The following is a 17646-nucleotide window of genomic DNA, read 5'->3' on the forward strand; positions in this document are numbered from 1 at the left end:
TCTTCTCATTGGAAAATGGGCGTTGAAATCATCAGCCTACACATGGCTTTCGGCCCCTGAAGTTCCATCCTGATCTGCCTTTTGGGCAACACCCTACCTCTGGAGGAGAGAAACCTTGGCCTTAACCTCAGGCCCAAAGAGCAGGACAGTAAAGGGTGGGGGTGGGGGGGCAGGGTAAGGCAGAGGTGGGGAGGGTGTGTGGGGAGCAGAAGCTGGGAATGAGTTGAGTGGTCTTAACAGAGCTGGGAGAGGCAGGAAGCCCAGCCCATGCTGGCCTTTGACGGCCTGAGTTCCTGAGATTGGAAATAGGAGGGCTCCTTCTCCACCAAATTAAACTTCGGCACATAAACCTCAACCATCAGCATTGGGGAATTTCTCAATGTGAAAAATTTGGATTCCACGGGGAGTCTGACCATGGGCTTTGGGCAGTGGCGTGCTGGAGCCGGCTTGTACCAGCTTGCAAAAGCTGACTGTTAACTTTTCAGAATTTATGTGAGCTGGTTATTTAATCATTGGTAACTTGAAATGAGCCATCATGAAGTATTTACACCTCAGAAATTGGAAAATGTTACAAATCAAGACTTTTTTTCCCCCCCCCAAGAGAGCTAGTTTACCAACACATACTGGCTTTCTGGGACTTGTCAAACTCCTAGAGCGTGCAAAGTTCTGTATTCATGTTCCCCTCCATTTACTCGTTTATTCATTCATTGATTCAATTTGTCGAGTGACGTCATATGCCAGGCACTGTGTTAAGTGATCAGTTAAGTCAAGGTAGGTTAAACAGACCTGGCCTCTGCCTTGTGTAACTAGCAGTCTGGTTGGGGACAACTGTTAATAGTTTAGGAATCTGCACGAATCTGGCCTCCTTCCCCGAGGAAGGCACTCTTGAGCTGAGATCTCAAGAAAGTAGGAATTATAGAGGTAGAGAGAAGGAAGGATATCCCAGACAGTGAGAACAGCACATGCAAAGGTCCTGTGGTGGGAGGAGCCTGGTGAGTCTGATGGGCTCTACAAGGGACGGAGTGGCTGTGCTGCAGAGATATAGGGGCCCAAGTCTGAGAAGCAGAGCTAGAGGTGTCCACAGGGGCTGGATGGGCAGGTCCATGTGGGCCAGGACTGTGTGATGCTTTCTGGGGAGAAGACTGTAATGGTCATCAGGTACTCAGAGTGAGTGACCCCTAAATGGTGATGGCTTCAAAGGGTGGAGGGATCATGGAGGGCTCCTGGGACCTAGCCTGCTGTCCTTTGGCCTTGCCAGGGGTTGGGTTAAGAGACCTGTCTTCTTCTAAGCTTAAGTGAGCTTGAGATCACCCCTTCCTCTGAACCCAGTGTCAGGCCTTCAGTTAAAAGTTGCTTCTGGAGGTAGTGAGCTCCCCATCAAGGGAAGGAGGAAAGCAGAGGCTGGTCCCAGGAAGAGTGGGGGTGTTCCTGCTCGACACCCAGTTAGTGTGAAATGATTGAAAGGCCCCACCCTTCCTAGTGGCTAAACAATTCTCCCCCTCTCTCTCCATCTGCATCTCCTGTCTCCCCACGTCCCCTCTTCCCACCTCTGGCCCTGCAGGTGGGTCGGCTACCAGTACCCCGGCTACCGCGGGCTGCAGTACCTGCTGGAGAAGGGTGATTACAAGGACAGCGGCGACTTCGGGGCCCCCCAGCCCCAGGTGCAGTCCGTGCGCCGCATCCGTGACATGCAGTGGCACCAACGAGGCACCTTCCACCCCTCCAACTAGTGCCTCCCATTTCCTCCTTCCCAGGGGCCTGGTCAGCTGCCCAGGATCCCACCAGACATCCTGGCGAGTGAATAAAGTGTGACTTGCAACTTGTCCACGGCAGTGTCTTTTATCCCCCATGGGAGCCAGGGTGCTGCGTGTAGTGTGTGTGTGCACGCGTGCACTTGTATGAAAGAGACACAGAAAGAAGAGAGAACCAGAAAGTGACTGGATGAGGGGTGGGCAACCTCTTCGAGAATTTTCAGCTCTGCAGCTGCTTAGCTGTGTGACCTTGGGCACATTGTCCAACCTCTCTGAGCCTCCACTTCTTCACCTGACTTACAACCCTCTTTACCCCATGAGTGGCTGGCTTGGCTGACCTCTCAGTCCTTCTTGTGTGGTTGCTGAGCAGTCACTCAAGGGCATGTGATGGATGCTCCAGCCCTTAAAAATGTACCCACTGCCTGCCATTCCCACAGAATTGCCTTATCACCTTGAACCTGGGAGTTTTCTTAGATCTGCCCAGCAGAGCCCCAAACCCTGCAACCCCCACTCCATCCCGGAGAGAGGTCACAATGACCTGTTTGTAGGTTTGTGTGTTCCTTGGTTCCTTTGTTCACAACTTGATTGGGGTTGTCACTTAGCATAGCAACTGGGGCCTGGGTTCCTGCATCCAACTGGCCTGGATCCTAATGGCTGTTCTGGAGGCTTGGCCAATGATGGGACCTCAGAACCTTAATGCCTCCACTTGGAAAAATAGGGAAAAAATAGTGCCTCCCTAACAGGGTTACAGCAAGGACATCATGAGATAGCCCAGGTGTTCTCTATATAAATGTTAATCACTGGTTGGTTTTCTGTGCTGCAAATGTCCCCTCCCAGAGAGCAGCTTCTTTTTACTTTGTCTTTGTTATCTTTTGATGCAGTAGTTTTAAATTTTGATGTGGTCTAACATCAGTCTGTTCCTTTATGGTTTGTATCTGCCGTGTCTTCTTTAAGAAATTCTTTCTCACCCCACTTCTCACAAATATGTTCTCCAGATTTTTTTCCTAAAAATTTTAAAGTTTTGCTTTTCCCACTTAAATTCTCAGTCCTCCCGGAGTTGATTTTTCTGTATAGTGTGTGCCAGGGACCTAATTTCTTTTTTCTCTTTTTTTCCACTTTGAACCACCGTTGTCCTGGGGTAATGAGAAATCCATTTCCCCCACTGTGGTGCGAAGTTGCCTCTGTGTCCCATAGTAGATTGACACATATGTGTGGGGTCTGTTTATGGGCTCTTTTTTTTTTCTGTTCCTTTAGTCTACCTGTGTATCTCTGTACTCTTACCATATTATGTTAATAGCCATTGCTGTGTAATAAATCTTGCAGTGCCCTACATCATTCTTCTTCAAGGACGTTTTAGATAGGCTTGCCCCTTTATATCTCCATATAAAATCATTTTCTCAAATCTAGAAAAATGGGAAACCATATTGAATGAGCTAAAGAGATAAAAATGATTACCATGAAGGTGGGAACTAATCAGTGCTTAACAAATTTTGCCAGCTTTGATTTGTTCCTTCATTCTTCAGCCAACACTCACTGAGTACCTGTCTTGTTCCTGGAATGGACAGAGTAGGGGATACAAAGGAGGTAAGACAAAGCCCCTGCCCCCAGGAAGCTTCTACTCTGGGGGGAATGGTAATAGCTTAAGAGTAGAACCTTGATGATGATTATGAGTTGAATTATACCTCCCTCAAAATTCATATGTTGAAGTCCTAACCCCCAATACCTGAGAATTTGACTTTATTTGGAAATAGGGTCATTGCTGAGTCAATCAGTTAAATTTATTTGAGGTCATACTGGAGTAGGGTGGGTCCCTAATTCAATATGATCGGTGCCCCTATGAAAAGGGGAAATTTGCAGACAGACACACACGCAGGGAGAACACCACGTGAAGATGCAGGCAGAGATCAGAGTGATGCAGCAGATGCCATGAAACACCAAAGATTGCCAGGAAACCACCAGAGGCCAAGAGTCATGGAACAGATTCTCCCTCATATACCCCCAGAAGGAGCCAACCCAGCTGACACCTTGACCTTGGACTGCTAGCATACAGAATCACAAGAGAATAAATTCCCATTGTTTATGCCATTCTGTGGTATTTTGTTCTGGCAGCCCTAGGACACTAATACAGAGATGGTAAGATGAAGGGGCCAGAGACACCAAGGGAAGGCAGGAGTTACTGCCCAGGACATCAGGGTAGACTTCCCCCAAAGTGGGGGTGTTCAAAGAAGAGCTGGCACTTTCCAGGTGAATCTTGGGGAGAACAATCTTGGTGAAGGAAACAGAGCATGCAAACTTAGGGAAGCAAGAAAGAGGAGGGTATGTTCTGGTATTTCAGGTACAGCAGGTACTTCGGGGCCTGGAAGCTTCAGAGGGTTTGCTAAGCACAAGGTCCCGAGAGACTGGAGAAGGATGATGATGATGGTGATGATGATGGTGGTGGTGATGGTGTTGTGATGGTAATGAGGATGATGACAATGGTGTTAATGGTGAAGGTGATGGTGATGATGATGACGGTGATGGTCTCGTTGATAATGGTGATGATGATGATGGTGGTGGTGATGGTGTTGTGATGGTAATGAGGGTGATGACAATGGTGGTGATAATGGTGAAGGTGATGGTGATGACGATGATGGTGATGGTCTTGTTGATAACGAAGATGATGATGATGATGTGTGTTTGTGGTAGGTGGCACCAAGAGGGTTTCCAGTTATCTATTTGAACATATCAAACTCCCCCAAACTTAGTGGTACAACTACAGCCATCATTTATTTGGATAACACACAGGTAATCTGGGCAGGACCCAGTGGGGCAGCTCATCTCTCTCCAAACAGAGTCATCTAGGGTGGCTCAAAGGCTGGGGTGAGTCACATGGCTGGGCGTTGTACTGGCTGTTGGCTGGGACCTCAGCTATGGCTCTCAGATCAGACGCCCCCAACACGTGGACGCCCCGTGCAGCTGCTTGCCTCTCCCACAGCCTGGTGGCTGGGTTCTCAGAGCAAGTGTCCCAAGAGAAAGGTGAAAGCTGCCTGGCATTTTAATGACTTAGCCTTAGAAGTCACATGGCATCACTTCCTCCCTGCTCCATTGGCAGAGGGGTCCCTTAGGTGGACCCAGGTTCAAGGGGAGGAGACAAAAACCCCACCAGTCAATGAGAGGAAGGTCAACGTATGGGACGAGGTATATTATGGTGTCTGTCTTTACCAAATGCAATCTGCCCGTTGGGGAAGGGAGGCACCAGGAACGGGCTTTCACAAGGCAGGGAAGAGGGCTGGGTTTACACGGCCAGGACACACTCTGTCTCTCAGAACTCATCCTGCTCAGTAAAAGAACAGGCTGGACCTGACAGCTGGTTGGGGTCACTGCACCTCCCCCTACATCTCTTTGTGTTTCTTATTTGTGTGTGTGTGTTCCTCTGTCTCTCTCCCTTTATCTCTCGCTATCTTCTGTCTCTCTTGGGACCTGTCTTTATTTCTGCCGGTATCTCTGCCTCTTTCTCCATCTTTGTCTCTATTTAACTCTCCCTCTGCCTCTCCATCTCTGCTTTTCTCTCTTTATCTCTAGCTCCCCATTAATTCCCTATCTTTCCCCTTCATCTTACTCCCTCCCTCTCTAGGTGTCATGGGTGGGCTGTGGTCTGCCCGCCTCTCCCCGCCCCCTAGCGTGGGCTGCTCTCTTTTTTCTCTGGCCTCCACAGGGCCCGCCCTGCCCCTGCTTCCCGCTCTCCGGGAGCCATTCTCCCTTTCAGCCACCAGGTGTCAGCAAAGCCTCATCCTCAGGGCTCCTGCCTGCGGGGCCCTGATTGGTCGCAGCCACAGCCGGGCAGCCACAGGTTGTTGCACATCCGGTGATTTCCTCACCCTCTGACCTACAGCAGCCCGTGGATTACTTCCATTTTGCAGATGAGCAGCTGAGCCTCACAGAGTGCGGAATGACTTGCTCAAGGCCACGCTGGGAGAAAGCGGAAAAGCTGAGGTCGGAGCCCAGGGTTCTATCTGAGCCGCGGTCATCAGCCTCTCTGGCTGCCCTTGAATCCCTACACTCCAAACCCTCCACCACCCACTCTGGGGGCCCCTTTCCCGGCTGCCCGTGCTCGCTGTGCAGCCCTGCGCCCATTCTGGTCTCCCTCTGGTGCTGGGCGGGTGGAAGGTCAGGGGATGCCCTTTGACGCTCCCAGTCCTGGAGACGCCGATGGGCGGAGTGCCCTAACCCCGGCTTTAAAAATAAGGAGCCTAAAATAGTCCTTCCTGCGCCTTCTCGCTGGGGACTTTGATGCTGGCTGGCTGTGCTGGGCTGCCGGGTCCCAGTGTCCGGTGTCTCCTCTGGACAGGCTCTGCAGGGAATATGGGCTGGAAGACAGTCCCGCCTCAGGGCCACTGTCCAACACAGCAGCATGCTCCCCTCTTGAGGACGGAGTTGATTGGCGGTGGACTTGGGCACCAGGAAGCTTTGGCAGAGCTGCCCTGAAGGAGATGCTTGAAAGGGAACAGGTATGTGATTTCCCTGTGTTGGTCTCCTGAATTTCCATCACCCTTTGACCTCTTGAATTTCTGTTAAATCCACCCACTTCTCACCAATCCCTCATCCAAGCCTGCATCCTCTCCTGTTCACACAATCCCAGCAGCCTCCTCACAGGTCCCTCTGCACTCCCTCTGCCCCTACAGTCCCTTCTCCACACAGCAGTCAGAGGGAATCTTCTCAAAATGCAAATCCAATCATGACACCCTCCTGCTTAAACCTGCCCCGGCTCCCCATCACCCTTGGGATAAGGACCCTAATCATTGACTCACAAGACCTTTGAGGGCTAGTCCTGGCCTTGTCTCTCCAGCCTCCTACTACATAAATACACTTTTTTTCCCGTCCCTTGTACTCATCAAGTCACAGGGCTTCCCAGTTTGCCTAATTAGCCCTCACGCAGCCTTCAGATCTCAGCCCCGTGTTTTCCCTGTCTTCACAGGTGAGGCCAATCCCCTGATGACATACGATTTTCTGCTCTGCTCACCTGTCTTCTGAAGGCCTAAGCACACATGTGGTTGTACATTTCTTTGTCTGATTCCTTAATTCATTTCCATTCCCTCCTAGACTGAAGTCTCTATGAGGGCAGGGACAAGGTCTAATTTTGCATTCTATGTATCCAAGAGCCCACACGTAGTTGAGGCTTGACAGATATTGAATGAATGAATGAGTGGGTGGGTGGTCCAACCCAGAGATCAGCGGTGACTGACAGGACAACCTCCTTAGAATCAGTCCTGTCCAGGTAAAGACTGTCTGTCTAAGGAAGATCAGGCAGCAGCATGGAAAGCTCCTCTTGCTGCCTGGGCTTGTGTGAATCCCTCCTACCCCTTCTCCTTGAATCGGTGACCATCCCCCATGAGTCCTTCCAGAGCGCAGACTCCGGAATCCATCACAGGGCAAGAGGTGAACCCTGACTCTTCACAGCTGTGTGGCCTTAACCAATTGAGCCGTAACCTTCTCATCTGAAAACAGGGTGCGTGAGGCTTATTCAGCGTCAGGTCCTTCCAAGTGATGAGTCCAGAGCCCGGTGCCTAGCTGCTCAGGAACAAAGGTAACTTTTCTCTTTTAAACTTTCAATGCTTCCTCCTACTCCGGTGCCATCCCAGGCGTCTCGGTCTAGAGAGTATAAGGAAAAGTATCCAATCAATGCCTTCAGTCTAGGGCAGGGCTCTTAACCTCAGCTCTCCTGATAGGTTGTGTGTCCCAGGACTGACTGTCCTGTGCATTGTGAGATGTTTAGCAGCATTTCTGGCCTCTGTCCGCTAGATGTCACCCTCGAGTTGTAACTCCAAACAGCCAGATAGCTCCTGGGGGCGAAATCACCCCAGACTGAGAACTAGGGATTCTAGTATTAGGGACTCATCCTGCGGGAGGGGGGTAAGTATATTTTTAAAGATGATAGTGGATGGGGTCACAAAGGGTAGGACTTGGGGCAGGGCTGCAGACAGGGAGAAGAGCCATTAGGACAAATTGTGACGGTAGGTGTTTTCTCCATGCCACACATGAGATAGATTCAGATAAACTGTCAAGAGCTGGAAAGGGGCCAAGTCTCCCACCTCACAGATGGGAAAACTGAGGTCTGGAGGCAAGGGCTTTGTTACTGGCAAGCAGAGAGGCTTAGGCGCCTAAAATACACACACATAAATGTCTAGGCATTTAATATGTACATATATATTGGATACATATTTGACATATATTGTATATAGCAACTCTATTAAAAGCAGACATGGAGTCACAAGCAGGAAAGGCATTTTAGACTTTTCCGCTGTGTACCATGTGTGGACACCTGTGCACGCTCACACACACAAAAGTGCAGCCCAAACTTCTTGTTTCTTTTTGGTAATTCTGGGAAGAGAAAGTGGAAGGAATTTGGGGTGCATTTGCTGCCTGTGGTCTTTTGGTCTTGAAGCCCTTGTGGGGAGGAGAGAAAGAAGGGGGGACAGGGCAGGAGGTGCAGATGAAACAGGTATCAGAGGGACATCTGTAGGCTAAGTAAGAGGACAGTGCTATTTTTTCCTTTTGCTTTCTCAAACTGTTTTGGTGGCAGTAATTTGGTTTTCAATGAGAAGGGCTGAAGTTTGCCTTCAATTTTACAAGCACACCACCACGACAGGAGGAAATTATGGAGGGGAAGTAGGGAATGACCTGTCTTCTAACCTTTTGACGCAGCCCTTCAGACTTTTCCTGGGTGGCCCTGGTGGGCCCTGGGGGGTTTTGAGCAAGGGACTGACACAGTCCCTGGATTGGCATTGGAGAGCACTCCCTCTGGCCGGTGTGTGGAGCTGGGGAAGGTGGGGAGGGGCTGGAAGCCCTTTTCTTTGGACTGACAAGAGGGGGCAGCAGCCTGCCCTGTTCGGGTGGGGTAAGGCATGGGGTGAAACTTCAGGGCACCCACTCCTTGTAAGGGGCACTTGGGCGCCCTGCCACCTATTCACAGTGTTCCCTGTGGTCCAGGCCATTATACTTTTCAAAGCACATTTGTTTATTTCTTGCTTCCGACATTTCTTTTATAAGAAGTAAAACGTTACCAGTGTTGTGCAGTGTGCCCCCCCTGAATCCATAACCTTTCCCTCCCTTGCCTTAAGGTAACCACTTGTATGTTTCTTTTTTTACTTTTACTTCCTATGTGAATATCTATAAACAATGCGTAGTATTGTTTCTAGACTTTCCATAAGCATTATACTCAATGTATCCTTTCGTAACTTGAACTTGCCTCTCAATATCATGCTTCTGAGACTTATTCATGTTGTAACATGTAGTAGATTTAGATCATGCATCTTAACTGGCGGTGGGGGGGTGTTTCATGGTACAGACATAATGCAAGTTACTAATCCCGTCCAGTATTGATGGACTTTGATGTTCCTTCTGGTTGGGTGTTACTATAAACTAAGCTGCATTCGCAGCGTACTTTAACCCCTCTTGGAGTGGCCCTCTGGCTGTTGGTGCTGAGAGTAAGAACACTGCAACTGAGCTAAATAACCCTTGTTTCCTCGTTCACAAAAATAAAGATCACAGCAGTACCTACCTTCCTGGGGTGTTGTGAGGATTGATGTAATAATGTTGGTGAAGCACTTAGAGCAGGGTAGTGCCATGCAAGTGTTTGATAGAATTTATGCTGTTATAACTTGAGCTTAGGACAAAGTGTGAATGGAGTTATGTAACAGCCTTCTCTTCCAGGCTGTGTGACTTTGGACAAGTCATTCAACCTCCCTGGGTCTTTCCTTCATCATCTGTAAAACAGGGTGTCGTAAAGATTATGTGAGATGATGGGTGCCATATCATAGACAGTCTGCAAAGATCCGCTTTTCTTTCCTCACTTCTGTTTCCTCACCCTTGAGAGGTTCTTTGGGCACATGTTATTATCCTCTTGGACAGATAAGGAGACTGAGGCTCAGAGAGGTAGAGAAACTTTCTGCAGATCACACAGCATGTCAGGATGAATGGACTTTATCCAGGCAATGCCCCTGGGTTGGGTCCCCCGGCTGTTGTGGTAGACCTCCAGGCCCTTCCTGCCTCCTCCCCAGATCCCATGACACCCCTGCACCATCCCACCCCCAGCCTAGACCTGAAGCTTGGCCACCCTCTGTGTTCTTGCCACCCGGTGGAACTGATACAAACAGTCCTCCACGTGGCCCCTCAGAAACAGCCGCCAAAAGCTCCCGTATCGTGGCAACCACAGAATCAAAACAAGCTCTTAAGAAAAGATCGTACAGGACAGGGAGGTAGAAAGCCCACCCCGCAAACCAGTCCCCCCTCTGTTGATTCCCACCGCTGGGCTTTCATCCTGCAGAGCTGACTTGGTTTGCGTTGTATCTTCAGTTAAAGGAATTCCCCCCGTGTTGTTTCCCTCTAGCTGACTAGGGCTGGGAGCCAAGAAGGGGGGTTTAAAATACGCAAAAGGGAACAGCACAGAGGAGAAGAACCATCAGAGAGTGGGTGCCCTGGGGGCGGCAGAGCCGAGCGGGCGCTGTGCCACGTCTGGGCCCTCCCTGGCTTCGTCTTGGTCCTGAAGTCACTGGGGGCAGAATGGTGACACCTCAGCCCCTCGTGTGTGCCCACTGATCAGCCCTTAATTGGCTCCTTTTGGAATTTCATCCCAAGTCCCAAAACATAAAGCTGGGAAGGCCCTGGAAGACCATCTGATCCAGTGGTTTCCTTTTTTTTTTTTTTTAAGCAAAGAAATTGTTTTCTGGATAATCTAGCATAAGTCATGCCAATAGGCAAAGCAGATAAGAGCTTGTTGGGGTGGAAGGGGCGGGGCTGGAATTCTGCCCTTTTTGGGGCTCCCTCCCCCCAAGGGAGCCCTTTAGCATCTGCATCCAATGTCAGTGCCCTAAGGGCATACAGGACAAACCCAGCCCCTTCATTTACAGATGAAGAAACTACTATTATGATGGACAGTAATTATTAGCTAACTACTATCTTTTTTAATTGAAGTATAGTTGATTTACAATGTTGTGTTAGTTTCAGGTATACAGCAAAGTGATTCAGTTCCATATATATGTGTGTGTGTATATATATATATATATATATATATATATTCTTTTTCAGATTCTTTTCCCTTATAGGTTATTACAAAACATTGAGCTAGGACAAAGAGGTGGCCTGGTGTGGAGGGAAACTCACAGGGTGTGCAGGGTTGGAGCTCTGGGTCCAAGATGTGCATCAGGCACTTGTCCTGGCTGTTGTGTAAGAGAATGATGGTGAGTGGCCGGTGAGCATGCGGGGAGGAGGAGGGAAGCCTTGAGATCACGCTGGGGAGATCACACTTGGAACTAGGGAGCTACAGCAGATGCTTGAGCTAGAGAGTCAAATCCTACCCTTGGCTACACTTGAGTGTGGGGACAACAGACCCAGAGTATTTTGTTAACAGTAATCACAGCTGTGCTAGCCACTGCTCTAAGCATTTTATAGGCACGATTTTCATCATCACAAAACCTCCTTCTTGGAGGTGGCATTAGCGTCCCACTTTACAGATGAGATTACTGAGGCTCCGAGGAGTGAAGTGATTTGCCCAAGGCCACACACCTGGTGAGTAGTGAACCTGACATTTGAACCCAAGACTGGCTGATTCCCACGCCACATACTTATATCAGTTAAGTACAGCGACTGAAATGCTATGTAACAGACGACCACAAAATCTCAGTGCCATGGAACAATAAGTGTTTATTTAGCTCACGTGTCTAATGTGTGTGGTTGAGCCAGGCTGGGCTCAGCTGGGTAGTCTATCCTGCTCCACGAGTCTCTCATTCTCTCCTGGGATCACTGGGCTGGCTTGGACACATTCCTCTCCTGGCAATGGCAGGACCACAGGAAGACAAACAGGAACATGCACAGCCTCCTGGGACCCAGGCTCAGAACCAGTGCACGGTCCCTCCTGCCTCATTTTATTCATCCAAGCAAGTCACAAGATCAAGCCCAGGAATTGCAAGGTCCCTGGGGAAGAGTTGGAATATATGGAGAGGGGAAGAACTGGGGCCAATATTGTGCACTACAACAGTGCCTCTGCTGGTGAAAAATGTATCCACACACTCTCTGACACTCTTTTCCAAAGGTGGAGCCCTTGAGTGTGGGCTGGGCTTCCTGACTTCCTTCTAATGAACAGAGCAAGTTGGAAGTGACAGTGTGTCCCTTCCAAGGCCAGGACACTGGGACTCCCTCCTTGCCCTTTGGAGGATCATCACTCTGGGGAAGCCAGCCGCCATATTGTGAGGATACTCAAGCAGCCTTGTGGAGAGACCCACACGGTAAGGACCTGGGACTCCAGCCAGCAGCTGTGGGAGTGAGTCTTCCTGGAAGCAGGTCCTCCGGCCCCAGTCAAGCCTTCAGACGACTACAGCCTACTGACATCCTGATGGCAACTTCTTGAAAGACCCTGAATTAGAACCATCCGGCTAAGGTACTCCTGAATTCCCGATCCACAGAAACTATGACACGATAAGTGTTTTTATTGTTTTAAGCTTCCAAGTTCTGGAGCAATTCAGTATGCAGCAACAGAAAACTAATGCAATGCCTAATCATTATGCCAGCCTCTTGCTGCCATTTCAAATGAGGCTTCGATGGAAGCTGTTTTGTCTGCTGCCCGGAGGACCAGCAAAATCCCAACAATTTACCAAGATTAAGAAACCAAAAATACTCATGGTAAACTGTGGTTGTTAAGAAACATCTGTTCTTGAGATGCCCAAATTGGGCTGTTCTCGAAAGGAATGAAAATGTGTCAGAGGATGGGGATGGCTGTGTGGGGACTGATGCTAATCGTTTGGCAGACTCAGCTTGTCACTCAGGTCCCTCCTTGCAGCTGAGGCAGGGAGAAGAATCCGAACAAAGGTCTGATGGAGCTGCTGTAGCAAGGCACTGAAGGCTCCATCCAGCTGCGAGGGAGGTACTCACACTTATCACATCCTACTGTGTGCCAGGTACAAGGTGGGCACTGCAGACCCTGTATGTGAGGAACAAGGGTTGGGGTATTAGAAGACTTTGGCTTCATGACGCGGACTAACGAGTGAGAGGCAGTATGGACTTGCGGTTAAGAGCCCATGGACAGGCCTGCATTTGAATCCCAGCAATGATGCTTGCTAACCCTGGGGCTTGTAAGAGGCCAGTCGCTTAAATACTCTGAGCCAGTTTCCTCATCTGTAAAATGGGCATAATAACTGTGCCTACTTGACCACTAGTTGTGGTCTGCCCAGCTTTGCTTTGTAGGACTCCTCCCATACTCCATGTGTTCTGTCCATCCTGGTGCCCTGCCGCTGTAGCGCATCCCCTTGGCCACAGTGATTGGTTCAGGAATAGACATATGACCCAAGTGAGGCCAATCAGATGGCTGTAGGGAGATGTTCTTTCTTTCTTAAAGCGGTAGGTTTAGAAGGACAGGAGCGTGGGTTGTCAGTGTCAACCATAACATGTACCACGTGAAGAAATCTTGTCTAAGACCTGGGAAGAGATGAAAGAGCCTCATGACATTGTTTAAGCTCCTGGATCCAGCCGCACCTGAGGTCTACACAGAATTTTTTCCAGATGTTTACATTAATCAAATTTCTCTAGAGAAACAGAACCAATATACACACACACACACACACACACACACACACACACACACCCCATTGGTTTTGACATATCTAACTATAGATATGGATATAGATATAGATAGAAATTTATTACAAGGAATTAGCTCATACAATTATGGAAGCTGAGCAGTCTCAAGATATGTAGTCAGCAAGCTGGAGACCAGAAGAGCTGATGGTGTAAGTTCCAGTCCAAAAGCCAATAGACATAAGACCCAAGAAGAGCTGATGTTTTAGTTTGAGTCCAAAGGCAGAAGACCAATGTCCCAGTTCAAGACAATCAGGTGGGCGGTGTTCCCTCTTACTTACGGGAGGGTCAGCCTTTTTGTTCTATTACAGGCCTTCAAGCGATTGGATAAGAACCACCCACATCAGGGAGGGCAATCTGCTTTACTCAGTCTACTGAGTTAAATGTTAATCGCACTCTCACAGACACACTCGGAAGAATGTTTGATGAAATATTCTGGCACCCTGTGGCCCAGTCCAGTTGGCACATAAAATGAACCATCATGGTGGCTGAGTTATAACGTCATCGAATGCCTTCCCCTGTTTGTTTTAAACCCATTCGAGTCGATAGGACTTGCTTGCAATCAAGAATCCTGACTGATAGAAGTTCTTGTTTAATAGGGATATTTTAAAAATGAATGAGCTCTTGCACAGTGCCTGAGAGATAGTAAGCACACAAAAATAACAATCATTGATGCCTGTTGTAGAGAAGCTTCAAAGGAACAGGATTTTCCATTTTGTCCCCACTTCTTCCCACAATCCTGAGGTCAGAAAATGGGCTGGCATTTCTCCTACTTTCTCTTCACCACATCCTCTCTTTAGAGTTGGCCCATTGGTCCTGAGTAGGTGGAACAGACCCTCTACCCCATAGGAAGACTCCATATTCTAAGTCGTCTGGCACAATAATTGATAAACTAAAAGATGAAGAACGTGGAAAAATCCTTCCTCGAGGCTATGGTCTGGGACACCATCTCATTTTGAATGTCAAAAGCTGAACATCACCTCTGTCTTTCTCTTTTCATTTTCTGAAATAAATTCTAATCTCCCCCCAGACTAATGGATGCCTTGGGCTTTACAGACCCAAAGCTATACTCAGGGAAACAAATTGAAAAGTACATTAAAAACTTTTAAACTAGTTATCCCTGTAACATATCTTTCTAAGAATGGTGGATATATTGTTTTTGGCCACCAGCATCCTTTCCTTGATGGACCCATGCCTCCCTCACTTCCTATGGTACCTGGAGGCTATTAATCACAGTCTTGCACCCTCTGCACCACCGGGGAGAGCATATCCTGGGGCTGAGCCAATCCTAACACCATGGCCACGTCCTCTTGGACCCAGCAGTTGGTCCTGAGGTGGACATGTGATTGAAGCAGAGCCAATCCAAATCCTTCTTTGGGTTCTTATATCCATGATGAGAGAGAGGCAGAGATAGAAAGAGACAGGAGCGGGGCGGGGGACGGCGGGTGGAGAGAGACAGAGGAAGAGAATGCGAGCGCCTTTTCCCTTTGGATTGCAATCCATAGGGAAGAGGCTTGGGGCTGCCTGTGGCCATTCTTCTTGGTTTGAAAAGAGGTCAACACACAGAGGGGAGAAGAGATATGGAGAGAGAATTGAGTGCCAGATACATGGGAGGATATCACCTGAGCCCCTGGATCTAACCATGCCTGAAGCAAGCTAAAAATTCCCCCTTTCCCTTAAACCTGTTTCAGTTGAAACAATGATCTATTTCTCCCTCCTTAAATTCACTTTAAAAATGGTGAAGGAAACTGCAGACATGCTTCTCGTAAAGAGCTCCAGCTTGGGCCACCCTCTCGTAGTTTGGAAGTCTGCCCTGCCCCCCAAGTGCAGACATTGGAGTCAGAAGACTGAGATGTGAGCCCCAAATACCAACTCTCTGAGCCTCAGTTTCTTCCTCTGTAAACTGTAGATAATAGTACCTACCTCCTCGGGCAGTAAGAGGCTTAAATAAGATCACGGTTGTGCATCTCCGGGCCTGGCACAGAGAAGTGCCCCACCTGCAGGAGCGCCCATCCTCCAGAATGCCAGCGTGCTGCTCCCTCCCCTGCCTGACCCAGTTTTTCATCCAAATTTGGCCACAGGCCCAGGCCCTGGCCTATTTTAGGCATACCTCTTTTTGTTGCAGGAAAAAGAGACCCACGCAAGTTACCTTAAAACAGGGGGTTTATTGTGGAGACAAATGGGGACAGGAATGTGGAGGGTGTGGAGGCAGGAAAACCCTTCGGACTGGAACCGTTTTGATGTGGAATCTCTTTTCTTTGCGCCTTTAAAAGGAATCGTGCTACCTGCCCTGTCCTTACAGGAAGGACCCCTTCCCAAGCCTGGGTATAAACAAACCCAGGGAGGCTGGTGACTATCGTTGTCCAAAGCTAAGACTCCTTAGCACTCTTGTGGAGGGAATGGACTTTTTTAGTTGCTCATAATTTGGATTCAGATTTTAACAGCTCTCAGGACCAGCAGGGCTATTGTGAGAGAGGACGTGGACAGGGATTTTGGAGTGAAGTACAGAGTGACTGTCATTTATCATCCAAACCAAGACGCTTTGAGAATGAAAGGTAGCACCACAGTAATTACACAGGGCTGCAGACATAAACCAAGACTGCAAGCAAGCTAGGACGTACGGTTGCCCTGAGAGCGCAGAGGTCTGGGAAGGAGGGGACTGAAAAAGGCAGGTGCCCAGGATGCAAAGAGGTCTGGGAATGCGGCTGCTGCCCAGGAAGTGACAGGTTCATGAGTCCAGGGCTGGATGGCTAGGAAGGCAGCCCTCGGGTCCCCAGGGACCATGTTGTAGAACCTGCCCTGATGGTGTTCACGCTCATGGAACTTTGCTCCATCAGCCCACAGCCCCCCAGAGGGAGACCCAGACCCTAAGATGCTTGAAACCCATAGGAGGTCTCTGTACAGGTGATGGAGAGAAACTCCCCACTCAGCTAAGCGGAGGGGGGAAGATGGATGGAGCGTGTGTCCCTCTCCCTGCAACCTGGCTCAGTGAGGTAGCTTCTTCTGTGACACGTGGCGTTTTCCGTATCATATCTGTGCACTCAGAGCTCAGTGCACGCGAGGAGCTTCCCCACTTCCTCCAGTTCTCTGATTTCTGGTGACTGTGCCTCTCCCTGACTCTTTCCCTTGTCTTCCTGACTGACCTCTAGCCTGGACCTTTGGCAGTGAAATCACCCCTTGTCTCAAATCTCAGCAACCTTGAAACAACACTTTTCCGCTCCCCAGGAAGGACCAGAAGCTTCTCACCTTCAGGGGATTTCAGGCCCCTCCATGTATGTACGTGGTAGTTCTTCTCATCCCTCTTATTATCCCCCCCAATTTATGTGCCCCAGGGGCCCCACCCCTTACTCATACTCATTCATTCTCTGGACTTTCAATGACTCCATCCCCTGGATGGAGCATGCGACCTAAGCTAAGCCAATTAGCATGTCCTGTCTCCCTGGCCACTGATTGGTCTAGGTATGCGCCCAATCAGAATTTGTTACACGACTTGAGGTCCTGAGAAGAGCCTGGGCCATCTTTTCTGATGCTCTTGGAGGGGATGAAGAATAGAATGCAGAACAGCCAACACTGTTCTTGGTGAAGGATCTACACATGGAGCCAACCCCAAGGAAGTAGAGCTAAGCGGAGAGAGAGAAACTGGATCCTGGTGACATCATTCGAGCCCCTAGATCAAGCCACACCTGAAGGTCTGCCTCCGGGCTATTCAAACACAGGCACCAATAAATTCCCTTTTCTCAGGTCAGGTTTTCTGCTACCTGCAATTGACAGAACTCTAACTGCAGGCTGAGTCCCATGGTCCAGAGGATGCTCAGATCAATGGTAAAGGGCTAAATAAATTATGCAGTTGCTCATACGAAGTTCTGAGCCCTGCCCTCCCATAGTGAGAATTTCCAGGCTCCAGTTCAAGCTATTAGTCCTTGTCTTCCTAGCCACTAACCCATACTCTCTTACAGAAGAGGCTCTTGGCAATATTGTGAAATAGGTCAAGATTGTTTCTAAAGCCCCAGTGTTCCACCTGACCACCCTCTGAGGGTCTACAGCACCTATTTCATGAATATGTGCCCCCCCACCCCAGAATTTAATGGTCCCACATCACCCCTCAAGGTCCCCAATCCCAATGTTGTCTCGAAGACCTCCTGACTTCCCTGTGCTTTTCCTGCACTGTACTCCCCTCACCCTGGGATCCAGCCGTTCTGGAGTCTTCCCTGGTCTGTGACTTTTTCCCACATCGGGAACTTTGCAGATGCTGGTTCCTGTGCCTGGAATTCGCTGTTTCTATTTCTTTACC

General features: G+C 49.1%; 1 protein-coding gene across 1 annotated transcript in view; it reads left to right on the top strand.

The window, feature by feature from the left end:
• The window catches only part of CRYBB2 (crystallin beta B2), a 49566-nt gene that overhangs the window by 12198 nt on the left and 19722 nt on the right, over window positions 1-17646 (top strand). Inside the window, exons 5-7 of the mRNA XM_082417634.1 lie at window positions 1562-5723; window positions 6079-6238; window positions 7236-7314. Of these exons, the coding sequence (XP_082273760.1) occupies window positions 1562-1730 (169 nt within the window). The 3' untranslated portion in view covers window positions 1731-5723; window positions 6079-6238; window positions 7236-7314. The remainder of the gene's footprint in view (window positions 1-1561; window positions 5724-6078; window positions 6239-7235; window positions 7315-17646) is intronic.

Source organism: Balaenoptera physalus (assembly GCF_965194825.1).
Source record: "Balaenoptera physalus genome assembly, chromosome: 12".
Taxonomy (NCBI): Eukaryota; Metazoa; Chordata; class Mammalia; order Artiodactyla; family Balaenopteridae; genus Balaenoptera; species Balaenoptera physalus.